Below are 13,641 nucleotides of genomic sequence, written 5' to 3' on the forward strand. Positions count from 1 at the left end.
AGAAAAGAAAATAATAGTAACTTCTCCTCTGCAAAAGGCAGTATCAAAAGAATTAGAAAACAAGTCACAGATTGAAAGAAAATATATGCAAAAACATCTGATAAAGGACTACTATCCAAAATATGCAAAGGACATTTGAAACTCAACAATAAGACAACAGACAACTCAATTAAAAAATGGGCCAAGGCCTCAACAGATATCTCACCAAAGAACACACACAGATGGCAAATGAATATATGCTCCACATCATATGTCATCAGGGAAATGCAAATTAAAACAACAAGACGAATGGCCAAAATTTAGACTGCCAACAACAAAAGCTAGTGAGTATATGGAGCAACAGGAACTCTCATACATTGCTCATAGGAATGCAAAATGGTGTAATCACTTTGGAAGACAGTTTGGCGACTTCTTACAAAACAAAATAAACTCTTACCATACAAGCCAGAAATTACACTATTTGGTATATACCTTAAAAACCTGAAAAACTTATGTCCACACAAATGGATGTTTATAGCAGCTCTGTTTATAACTACCAAAAACTCGGGATTAACCAAGATATCCTTCAATAACTGAATGGGTAAATAAACTGTGTGTACATCAGACAATGGAAGACTATTCAGTACTAAAAATGAATGAGCTATTAAATCATGAGTAAATGCATAATACTAAATCAAAGATGCCAATCTGAAAATGCTGGATAATCCTAACTATATAACTATATAAAATTATTGAATAGGAAAAACTATGAAAGCAGTGAAAATATTAGTGGTTGCCAGGTGGTAGAGATGGGAAGGAGAAATGAAATAGATGAAGCACATAGGATTTTTACAGTAGTGAAAATACTTTGTGAAACTGTAATGATGGATATGTGCTATTATACACTTGTTCAAACCCATGGAATGTACAACACTAAGAGTGAACATTAACTATGGAATTTGGGTGATTATGATGTGTCAGTGTAGGCAGGGTCATCAAATATACCACATGGTAACAAATATACCATGTTGGAGGAAGATGTGATAAAGGTGGAGGCCATATGGGAAGGAAAAGAGAGAATATAGGAAATCTCAGTACTTTATTAATCTGTGTCCTAAACAGCTCTAAAAATAAAATCTTACTAAAAAATAAAAGGAAAGGTGACATCTGGTCAAGATGGTGGTACAGGCAGACATGGCTCACCTCCTCCCACAACCACATCAAAATTACAACTAAAATATACAACAACCATTACTCAGAACTGTCATAAATTGAGTCAAATGGAAGTCTGACAACTATAGAATTAAAGAAACCACCTCCATCCAGACTGGTAGGAGGGGTAAAGACTTGGAATGGGCTGCTCCCACATCCATGTGTGGTGGATAAAAAATTGGGAGGGATATCTTGGGAGAAAGGAAGCCCAATCCCACACCAGGTCCCACAGCCCAGAGTTTCAGTTTCAGGAATATATTCCCACAACTTCTAGCTGCAAAAACCAGCATGGATGTGTTGGTGGAAGAAATGCTGGAGCCCCAAGCAGTTCCTCTTGAAGAACATATATATGGACTATCCTACTCAAATTCACTACCTCTGAACTCCACTACCAGTGTAGTAATTTTAAAATGCACCAAGTGGCATATAGGCAGAAACTGAAGTGTCTGGCATCAAGGCAAGCAGAGGCCACTGTCCCCTCTCTGAACCCTCCCTCTGCAGAGCTCTCAAGCTGTGCCATGTCTGAGTCTCTGTCAACCTGGCTAACAAAGTTTGCCCCACCCTGGAGATCCCCTGAGACTCTGCCCCACACAACTTATGGGACCACCCAAGACACTTTGCCATATGAATGTCTGGTCTGGGCTCATGCTTCACAACTTCCTAAATCCTAACAAACATGCAACAGCCGGCCTCAGTGAGCAACATGCATGGCATTAGCAGCAGCCAGCCTAGATTCACAGCTTGGTTTTCCGTGGAATCTCCAAGCCCAGCACAAGTAGCAGCCATCTCAGATTGCTTTATAGCTCAGGCACAGTGGCCCTGGTCAAAATACAGGTGGGGGCTGACCTTGCCCAGGACTTACTGGGAAACCCCAGAGCCTGTGCACCCAGTGGGCAACTACAGACCATGTCAGAGCACCACCACCCTGCCCCTGCACAGCTGATCCTCCATGGATGGCAGAAAGTCGTAGCCAGTGGTCACAGCCAGTCCTAGCAGCTGACTGCCCTGGGTAAATCCCTCCCATTGACCTGCCAATAGCAAACAAGGCTCAACTACAAGTGTAGGTGTGCTCAGCCCACAAGAAGGGTGCACCTTGAGTGCGCAGTTTGGGTGATAGGAGAGGATGTGCCACTGGACACTACAGGACACCTACTACATTAGGACACACTATCAAGGCACAGAGTCAATGCAGCACTACCTAATACATAGGAACAAACACCAGGAGGCTGCCAAAATGAGGAGACAAAGAAACATGGCCCATATAAAAGAACAAGTCAAAACTCTAGAAAAAGAGCTAAATGAAATGGACATAAGCAATCTATCAGATGGACAGTTCAAACCACTGGTTATAAGGATGTCAAGGAACTTAGTGAGGACTTCAACAGCATAAAAAAGATCCAGTCAGAAACAAAGGATACACTAGTTGAAATAAAGAACAATTTACAGAGAAACAACAGTAGAGTGGATGAAGCCGAGAATCAAATCAATGATTTGGAACATGAGGGAGCAAAGATCAAACCAATCAGAACAACAAGAATGGCCCTGGCTGGTGTGGCTCTGTGGGTTGAGTGCTGGCCTGAGAACCAAAGGGTCACCGATTCCCACTCAGGGCACCGGGCACTGGGTTGCAGGCCAGGTCCCAGTAGGGGGTACATGAGAGACAAACACACATTGATGTTTCTTTCCATCTCTTTCTCCCTTCCTTCCCCTCTGTCTAAAAATAAATAAATAAAATCTTTTTTAAAAAGAACAAGAAAAAAAGGAATCCAAAAAAATGAGGATAGAGTAAGTAGCCTCTGGAACAACTTCAAGCAGTCCAACATTTGCATCACAGGGGTGCCAGAAAGAGAAGAGAAAGAGTAAGAAACTGGAAATCTATTTGAAAAAATAATGAAAGAAAACTTCCCTAACTTGGTGAAGGAAATAGACACGCAAGTCCAGGAAGCACAGAGACCCAAACAAGATTGTTGCAAAGAGGCCCACTGCAAGACACATCATAATTATAATGCCAAAGTTCAAACATAAAGAGGATCTTAAAAGCAGCAAGAGGAAAGAAGTTAGTTACCTATAGGGGAGTTCCCATTACGCTGTCAGCTGATTTCTCAAAAGAGACTTTGCAGGCTAGAAGGGATTGGCAAGAAATATTCAAAGTCATGAAAAGCAGGGACTTACAGCCAAGATTGCTCTACCCAGCAAAGCTATCATTTAGAATCAAAAGGCAGATAAAGAGCTTCCCAGACAAGAACAATCTAAACGAGTTAATCATCACCAAATCATTATTACATGAAATGTTGTAGGGGCTTATTTAAGAAAAATAAAGTCAAAACTATGAACAATAAAATGGCAAAACACTACATGTCTGTCAACAATTGAATCTAAAAAACAAACTAAGCAAACAAGAACAGAGACAGAAACATGGATACAGAGAGCATTTTGATAGTTGCCAGATGGGAGGCAGGCATGGGTGAAGAAGTGAGGGGATTAATAACTACAAGTGGATAGGCAGTCACAAAATAGTCATGGAGATGTAAAATATAGTATAGGAAATGGAATAGCCTAGGGACTTATATATCTGACACATGGACATGAACAATGGTGTGGGGATTGCCTGAGGGAGTGGGTGGTGCTGAGTGGAGAGGGGACAAGGGGGAAAAATCAGGACAACTTAACAGCATAATCAATAAAATATAATTTTAAAAATAAAGGTATAAAGACCAAAAAATAAAATGAAATGAATTATAACAAAAAGAATAAGTGTAATTGATTTTGACACATTCGAATATATAGTAATTCATAAGTCTAATACAGTATTCACAAAATAGAATTTCCCTCCAAAAACTTTACTGATGTTAGAAAGAAGGATATATTCTGCTATTCCAGAAGTAACGGTATTTCAGAGTAACCAAATGGCCCCAGCTCAGAGTGCCTCACGTTCCACTTTTTTATGGAAGAATGATAACTAATAAATGAAAAGGAAATGAACAAAATTGTGGAAATCACCATTTTGTCACACAATATAATAATTGATTCAGGTCATAATCATCAATGCATGCTAAAATCATTAACTGAAAGGGCAACGGGGGAACAATAAAGCAACAGCTTATCTGATTAACTTAACTGAACCTGGAAATTTCTTTGAGATTATTAACTACTGTACTTCAATAATTTTTCAATGACTATCAGTTATTTGGGTTTTCTATTTCTTCTCCAATTATAACTCATATTTCCTAAGAAAATCCTGATTGAGATTGCCAGATATATTAAAATAGTAATATAGCTATAGTGTACTTCCCTATCATTAATTAATCTTCTCCAAATCTGTTTTTTCTCCTTCTTGGTCTTATTCTATACTTTCTAGTTTTTGTACTTCCTTGAGAATATTATTGCTTTTTCCTACATGGACAGCATTCATTCTCCATCCTTGGCCCTAGTTGAAAGTGATTCAACTTGGTTTTATTTATTCTATCAGTTACATGTCCTGTTTGGTACCCCAAATTATACTGCTCTAAATTTTAATGGTAAAAAATTATGAAGTTTTTATTGAGTTCCTTCTAAATAACATGACTTTATTTCTCTCCATCACTTTCAATTCCTAGTAATAATTTCAACATATCTTTGCTTTTCATAATTTTTGGACATTTCCTTGCTCTATAACTATGTTCCTTAAATTGACAGGTTTTTTTAAGATTTTTATTCATTTTTAGAGAGAAGGGAAGGGAGGGAGAGAGAGAAACATCAATGTGTGGTTGCCTCTCATGCATCCCCCTCCCCCCTACTAGGGACATGACCTGCAACCCAGGCATGCGCCCTGATCGGGAATCAAACTGGCGACCCTTCGGTCCACAGGAATGCGCTCAATCCACTGAGCTACACCAGCCAAGGTTAGCTAACCTTAACAAGGCTAACTTAACCACTGAATATTCTCTTAACTTTTGTCATTTTTCAAATTACTTCCTCCATTTGTTACATTATAACCTTTTTGATCAGATAAGAGTGGTTTGGGGGATGTATATAGGTTATTTCTAGAGAAGGCACTATTCTTTACATTCCAGAAAATAGTGCCCTCCTATTTGTCTACATCTATTGCTTTGCATTGTTGTTTAAAATTGTAGTCATTGTCTGGAAAAAGACAACAGTTGTTGGGGGACCAGAGCTGTGGCCACTTCACAATGCAGTTTTCCCTACAGTTGTAAGTATCCTGGTTGGCCAAAATCCCAAGTTCTTAAATATCAATTCATAGTAGGCAGGGAAAGAAATCTATTGATACCTTTTTCCTGCTACTCTTTAAAAGCTCAGCCCTTCATACCATCTGGCACATGACACTCAAAAATGTGTACTGAATGAATAAATTAGTATCATGTCAATTCTGTCTTGAACAAATCCAGCTTATACCCATGACTTTACACTCCATCCTTACTGCTCTAGCCAAAGACATTATAGTCCCATCTTTGCTTCCTTTAATTCACCTTTCACACTAGAGGTTTTCATTGTTCTTGTAAGAGATATGATCATGGCCCATCATTTCTTCAAAATTGCCAATGGCTTTCTAATGCCACTCTGGAGAGAACTTCTACTTTTCTAGTTTCATTTTTTATAAACTGTTGACATGAGCCTAGGCTTTAAACAGACCCTCATACTCACTTCTGTACCTTTCCAATCCCACTCATTACCTGTACACATCCTATGAAATATCACACTAAGAACCCTCAAATGTCATTTCCTCTCTGACTTCCTGACTCCATAACAAAAATTACTACCTTAATGTTCCCATAGTATTTTAAACATAATTCATTTAGAGATTTTAATACAATTATACTTCAGTTGTCTGCCTCCATTTTTGCCTAAGAATTCCTTATAGCAAAGATCAATTATCTTTCATACCAAACTATCATAATAATGCTCAATACTTTCAATAATAAAGCCCAAGTCCAATTTCCAACACTAGACAATTTTAGTTGCAATGCAAGTTACATGCAGGGTCTGTCACAAATAATGCTTTTTTATTACAAAATCATTAGCATGTAATTCTGTAACCTAACAGTATCACATGCTAGCACATCATATGACATTTTAGGTGAAATGTTCAAATTAAAACTATAAATTATTACTCCTTTATTATTACCCCACCAACCACACTCAGGCAGGCCTGACTTCTGCCAGAGCCTGTATACCTCTCTACATTAAACTGGAACACCAATCACAGCCTTCTCCACTATAAAATGTGTTGAGTAATAGAATCTCTCCTAAGAGAAGTACCCCATACACTGAATTTTGCATTTCGTTTCAGAATGTTCCTGGGCCCCAATGATCAAATTTCGCCTCCCAATGAAAAACTGTGGCTGGAAATTGGGATTCCCTTCTCACAAAATAGGAGTTGGCACAGTAGAAAAATGTTAGACTGTAATGACATAAAATCATTTAATACTAGCTCCCACATAGTTTAAGCCCTAAGCCTCAATTTTTCCATTTTTAAAATGTGAATACATATCTATGCTAATTTGTTCACCTTGTTACACATTAAGTACCTAGCACATCCTGGACATAAAAATCTCTTCTCAATTACAAAGTGTCATCCAACAGGTATGGAATCTCCCTGCTACTATTTCACAACACTGAGATAATGCAGTTGTTACTTGCTACTTACAAAAGAAAAAGGGAAAGTAGGATTCATAATTCAAATATTTGCAACATGGGGACTGTTTATATTTAAAGGACCTGAATTCCTTTTACATGTTTTATATAATTCTCTTTCAATTTGTTCAAATTAATATTTTACCTTAAATGTCCTAAGTTTATAGTAGTGTAATTGTCAGCTTTCTTTTCACAAAGGTGTATCAAAAGATCCATAGGACTGCAAGGTCAGAATTTACTTTTAAAAAGAAAAAAAAAAAAACAAGAAAGCACTTATTCTATATTACTCTTTGTAAGCATTCCCAGACTGTACCTGACACATAGCAATCAGTAAGTTTCTCTCCATTAATGCCATAACTTTAGAACCTAAAATTAATTACACACTATTATCTCCTAGCTTCAACCCATTATCAACTGATAAACCCATATAATAAAAACAAGCTTGTTTTCACAAGATTTAATGCAAGATGTTGTGCAGCCATAGTTCATAAAAATGTGATTACCACCAGTAGGTGGGGTTCTAGCTCTACTGAATCAAACAAGTAAAAGCATTGACTCAGGTAAAAGCCTTACATAGATGTACTTCTGTTCTTAATTACTATAATGTAGACAGTTTGATAAACAAGGTTATCTCTTGTGTTTTTCCTATTTTAGGAAGTTATATACTTTATAGATGAGAAACAAATCAACTCTATCTGTTTGAATTCTCAGTTATTATTTTTATTGTAGATTTTTTTCCTCCGAATTAAGATATGAAGACCCAGTCTCTGGTATAAACACTTATTTCCATGATAATATATATATTTTGAAGATTTTATTTATTTATTTTTAGAGAGGGATGGAGAAAGAGAGGGAAACCTCAAAGTGTGGTTGCCTCTTGAGCGCCCCCTTACTGGGGACCTAGCTGGCAACCCAGGCATGTGCCCTGACTTGGAATCGGACCAGTGACCCTTTAGTTCGCAGACTTGTACTCAGTCCACTGAGCCACACAAGCCAGGGCTCCATGATGATATTTAAAAAGATATCATCAGTGTTCAGAGTCAGTTGTGTAGTCTTTTAGTAAGGGGGTGGCTAGAGTCTCTTTGCTCTCAGTAAGTGCTCTAGGTTGATGGATAAACACACTAAATTTAACACCCTGGTTGTTGGCAGCTCTAACAAAACCACTATTGGCAGTCATTGTGATGGCTTTTAGGGTGTCTCCTGTCCCGAAAATTGTTAACGAACGACTATTGATTTTTGAACTGGCCACTAGTCCCAAGGCACGCTCAGAAGGCTGGTCTGGCACAACAGTAATTCGCTTAATTAGCATAGTGGCCCTTTCTCTCTCCCCAGGTCCACCTAAAGTCTCTAGAATAGACTGAAAATCCTTGACAGCACATTCACAAGCAAACAGCTCCTTGTCCTTCATAAATGCCTCAAGCTGTGGTAGAATCTGCTCTTTCCTCTCTTGCTCTGCTTGTTCTGTGAGCACTTTTTCTTTAAAGATAAAGCGGCAACCTCCATAGCTGAGGGCAGATACATATGTGATTAAAGTAGTAATGTCCAGATTTACTCTTTTGCACACATCAACCTTAATCTCTGTAGGAAATGCAACACTTGCTAATATATTTTCTCGGTCTACTCTGGTCACCTGGAAAAGTTCAGGGCCTTCATCATCTGATTCTCTCTCAATGGGTTGCTGTTCTTGAGGATGATCTAACAGAGAGTTAACTGCTACTATATCTCCTCTCACAGATACGCCCATTTCTTTCAGCTTCTCTGCCATGGGGCTGGAGACACTGTTGTAAAATGCAAAGATGATGTGAGGATTGCTATACTGCACTGGCTGCTGGTGACTGGCCTGAAGGAAGTCTTCAGCTTGCTCAATGATGCTTTTGTCACCATATTGGCCCCTGCCCAGCCAAATATTATGCAGAGCTTCAGCCTTTCGGCCAATGGCTTTCACCCATGTATGACCACCATTTGCAACAACATCCACCACAAGGGTCTGCTTTTCTCCCAAGGTATCTGTGTAACCAAAAACATGGAGAACACTAACAACTTCTTCCAGGTTTTCTGCTGATTCCACTATGGCTCTTAGGTGCGTTAAATTAGTGCTCTGCAAATGGGATTCCTTAATAGCTACTTTCCCAGCTTCTACTTTCTGTAAAAATTTTAATTCAGCCTTCAATTTGCTACACAGCTTTGCAGCACCTTCAATGCCACCTTTTCTTGATCTAGAAAGTGATTCTGCTCTTTCGATCAGTTCCTTGGCTATGGAGATTCGTTCACAGAGCATGGAGTGTGCTGACATGCTGACAGCATTATTCCTTTCCTATCAAAAGAAAAGAAACAAGGCAAATTTAAAGTCCTCAAAAATTATGGTGAGGATTACAAAACTTCAATCTAGCAACAAAGTTTATGGAGGCTGAGTCTAGGAAACTGAGTTTCTGCAAGTCTGATTTTGGAGTGTCTCCCTCCTCTGACAGCTAAATAAAAATTGACAGATTTACTTCTGAACTCTTCCTTAGGTGTGCTGGAATTCTTGCAAACTTTAGATCTTTATTTCTTCAGCTGGGACGTCACGGGGTCCACAGAATGACCCGGGTCACGATTAAATGCAGGAGTTCAGCAATGGGCTATGTAGGAATTCCCTGTCAGCGGCCTTGGTCTTTCTTTGGTTGTAGAGAAATTTTAATAAAAGCTCAGAAAGTCAAGATAAAATGATTAAAATAAAACTATATACAGTTATTAGCAAATTGTCCAAAGCAAGACTCTCCTAAAATGACCACTAAGGCTTTCTAATCTCCTTCATGCGTGGGTCTCCTTTAATTGCGATTACACAGGGGTACGCTGTACACGCGCCTCATTCCTGCTTTTAACGCCAACTACCATATTTTAAAGATCGACGGAGTCCACTAGTTTGGTTCCCTCTCCCACTCCGAAGATCAACTAAACTTTGTGGTACAGTCTGCGGCGCCCCGAGGTCTGCAAGGCCTTCCGGGGCGGGCTTCGGCCCTGCGCGGTCCACCAGTACCGCTGAGGCCTGCCAGGCCCGGTTAGACTCAAATAGCTCCGCGGCGGGGAGGCGTGGAGCGAGGCCGGGCAGAGGGCATGCGGACCCGGAGCTGGCCACCCTCCACCCAGACTGGCCCGGTTTAGTCGCCTCCAGGTCTCAAAAGGACGCCCATCTTCCTTCCCCCCTTTCCTCCCCCAGCTCCTCACCGGCAGCGCCTAGGACCGCGAGTAGCGGGCACCTCCGGTCGCCAAGCTGGGACCCACCGGGTAACCTCACATGGCAAACTCCACCCCACTCAGGCCGCTGCCCCTGCTATTCCACCCACCAGGGCCGTAAGGCCGTACGGCCTCCGGCGCTTTTCACGTCACGTGGCCTTGCGCCGGGTGACGCACAACCGGGATTCCCAGGCAGCAGGGCCGGCTTCCAAGCGGGCCTGAGGCTAACGTGCTTGCCATGTCTGTGGATGGCACATGGCTTCTCCCACTGTTGCTGCTGGAAGAGCTTGTAGACGCAACACCAGACTCCTGGAAAGGAGCAGGGGTGCAGTTCGCGGGGCTCTGCCTCACAGCAACTGGGGCGCGGAAAGCTCCAGCTCCAGGGTTGCAGGCCGGCTGACCCGGCGCTTAGCACCTAATCATGGTTGGACCTTTCCTGGGTGGCAGTCGGTGCATTTCAGTGGAGAAACTTTTCTGGTTGAGCCCAACTCCAGCTAAGTACACTGTGTGGCTCAGCTGCCTACCGAGTGCCGGGCAACAGCTGTCTAAGAAAGATTTTTGGCAGAAGTTACACATCTGTTAATTGCTGGAGCCAGGATTTCTGACTCCAGGCCAAAGCACTTTTCCATTACACCATACAGGACCTCCATAGAAAGTGGGACCTATCTTCAAAAGAGAACAAATTATCAGGTGACTTCCTAGGGGCTGGGAAATTTATATTAGCCTAGTAAAATGCCCAAAGTCACCCAGAAACGTACGGACTTCATTAAAGGTAATTTCAAAATTTAAGAGGACTTCAAGTTAAAATTAATCCTATGTAGCCTTCCTCAAACCTTTCTGCAATGACAGTAAAGAAACGAAAAAATAAACCCCGCAAAACAAAAAAGGAGATGACTGCACCTGACACTTTTGGAAGACAAAAAGCAATAATTGATGTTTCTATATGGCAGGCACTGCTGTAAGTGGTCTTCACATATAAATTTATTCAATTTTCTCAACAACCTAAAGGGCAGATATATTTTACAGTTAAGTCAACACCGAAAGGTTACTTGAACACTGGCAGCCTGAAGATGGGAGGATTTAGGAGTGGAGAAAATTGCCCATCAAGTGCTTGCAAAGTGGAACCCCGGAATGGCTTTGAAGCTGCAGACAGATGCATGGAAGGTAGAAGGGAAAGGAGCAGTGAGGCAGGATTGAAAATGGGCACTGCTTAAGTCTGAATAAGAAAAAAAAAAAAACCCAAGTCCTCTCTCCTATTTTGTGCAGCTGGGCACAAGACTAGAGTTTATAATGAAGATAGGGAGTTGTTCCATGAAAAGAAAAGTTCTCCTATTGAATGGTGAAATGCTACGGGTCCCTTCTCTGCACCTTCTAGAATGCTGGCACTCCACTCCCATTCTCCCCACCACCCTTGCCCCCAAACTGTTTTACTCTGGAGAAACTGAGCAAATTAAAGGAAGACCATAGGTTTATAGGAGCTGATATTCACCATCCTTCAGTAAGTAGATTTGGGACTTAAAAACAGCACTTCCACAGTTTTCTGATTAGAATTTGAAGGCAAGAAAATGCAGAACAAAATAGTTTCAAAAAATGTCCCTTCACATCCTCAGATAAGGTATTATAGCTATGAATCCAGAGAATTTTTTTAAATTTTTATTTATTTATTTTTAGAAGGGAAGGGAGAAGGAAAGGAACATTAGTCACACATTGATGTGCGTCCCCTACTGGGAACCAGGCCCACAACCCAGGCATGTGCCCTGACTGGGAATCGAACCGGCAACCCGTTGCTTCGCAGGCCCACGCTCAATCCACTGAGTCACACCAGCCAGGGCCAGAGAATTTTTTTTTAAGAGGCGATAATGTATAGGAATGAGTTCTTCAAAATTAAAAATGTTATCCCAAATTTTAAACATCAATAGAAAAAAAAAAGTAGGGTAAATGTGTAAAAATCCCCCCAAAATAGAATAAAAAGGCGAAAAATACAGCAACAAAGGGGGCCAATGGGAGTTTTAGAAACAAAAACAAAGGAAAGTAGTATCTCAATACTAGAAAATTTACCAAAACTGAAAAATATACCAATTTCCACAGGGTAAGGCCCTGCTGAGAACTCAGAACAACGAAGGTTAATCCTGCAGAGGTCATGGTTCATCTAAAAGATATAAACTCTTTTCTTAAGAAACCCACACAAAGGCACATCACTAAGATTTCAGAACATTTTTTGATAAAGGAAACAATGCTAAGAGTGGCAAAGAGGACAAATCGGTGCAGGGGTGTCTAACTTGCGGCCAGTAGGCCGCATGTGGCCCAAGATGGCTATGAATGCAGCCCAATACAAAATCGTAAATTTAAAACTTTTTTTTTTTTTTTTGCTTATCAGTTTTCGTTAGTGTTTGTGTATTTCATGTGTGCCCCAAGACAACTCATCTTCTTCCAGTGTGGCCCAGAGACACCAAAAGGCTGGACACCCCTGGAAGGATCTGGCATCACAAATAAATAGCATTAGACTTCTCATCAGCAAAACTGGAATCTAGAAGGGAGTAAAGTAATGCTTTCAAAATGTGGAGATAATTATTTCTAACTTAGAATTTTTAAACCCTGCCAACTAGACATGGTTCCAAGAAACTTCTTGGAATGATCTTGGGGGTGTGGGTTTGAAGGGCTGGGCTAGAGCTGTTAGATTACCTGATATCTGACCATAAGAAAAACAGTAAGCAGAGGGTTTTACAATCCTGTTGGGAAAAACTGGCAATTAGTAATAGCTACACAGAAAACAAAGCCAACAAAAAAGTGAGACTGTATCACCTCCAGGAGTATTTAGAAAATGTGATTATAGTATACTTACACAGCCATAATAAAAACTTTTTAAAACATTGTGATCTAATAAAATTGAGGCAGAGAGGAAAAGTGAGTGTGACATGTGTTTTAAATTCTCATCTTGCAGAATATAGTTTATATAGTGGCTACACTTCAGAACCCAGAAATAATCATGTAAGCCTACCGAATAGAGTACCTAATGAAATATCCCAAAAAGTTAAAAGGGATGCAACTCAGGGACATGGCTTTTGATGAAGTGTAAAGTTATCTTTTAAATTATCTTAACAGTTATCTAACTGTTCATGGCAGTAGGTATTGCTTGTTCTTTAATAAGGTCCATGAGACTCAATGGAGTCAGAATTGAAGAAACCATGGGATGGCAATGTGAAATTAATACAAGACCACTAGACTAGGTTTCAGGAAATCATAATTCTAAATTAAGGGAGCTACAAACTCTTAAGTTTTTGGCCAATTCACTAAATATTCCGAGTTTGTGTTTAATTGCTGACACTGGTATAGATGTCCCCATTTTCCCCCCCTTTGCCCACCTCCACTCATCCCTCTCCTCCACCCGTCACCACACTGTTGTCTGCATCTGGGAGTTATGCTTATATGTTCTTGGGCTAGAGCACTTGCCTCCAATAGCAAGAAGACACCTGACAAAAGTGGTGAGGTTAAGGACTCAGATTTGACACTTTTGGTCCATGAACATAATTGAATAAATGAAAACTCTTGATCACCCCTATCGCATGATCAGTGCCTAAACAGCATTCAATAATTGTAAAGATCAGT

The 13,641-nt window shown here is 40.3% G+C and overlaps 1 protein-coding gene across 1 annotated transcript; it reads right to left on the reverse strand.

Moving 5' to 3' along the window:
• Positions 1-7,623: 7,623 nt before the first annotated feature.
• Positions 7,624-10,171, reverse strand: C6H7orf25 (chromosome 6 C7orf25 homolog). The gene is made up of 2 exons (XM_024557166.3): positions 10,027-10,171; positions 7,624-9,136 (listed from the first exon to the last, which is right to left on the reverse strand). Exon 2 carries the CDS (start codon positions 9,113-9,115, stop codon positions 7,850-7,852), a length of 1,266 nt encoding a protein of 421 aa, XP_024412934.1. The 5' UTR covers positions 9,116-9,136; positions 10,027-10,171; the 3' UTR covers positions 7,624-7,849.
• Positions 10,172-13,641: the final 3,470 nt, after the last annotated feature.

The sequence above is a fragment of the Desmodus rotundus genome, chromosome 6, assembly GCF_022682495.2.
Source record: "Desmodus rotundus isolate HL8 chromosome 6, HLdesRot8A.1, whole genome shotgun sequence".
Taxonomy (NCBI): domain Eukaryota; kingdom Metazoa; phylum Chordata; class Mammalia; order Chiroptera; family Phyllostomidae; genus Desmodus; species Desmodus rotundus.

Coding starts and splice junctions, on each gene's coding strand:
- C6H7orf25 (XM_024557166.3), bottom strand. CDS start 9,115: ATGTCAGCACACTCCATGCTCTGTGAACGAATCTCCATAGCCAAGGAA.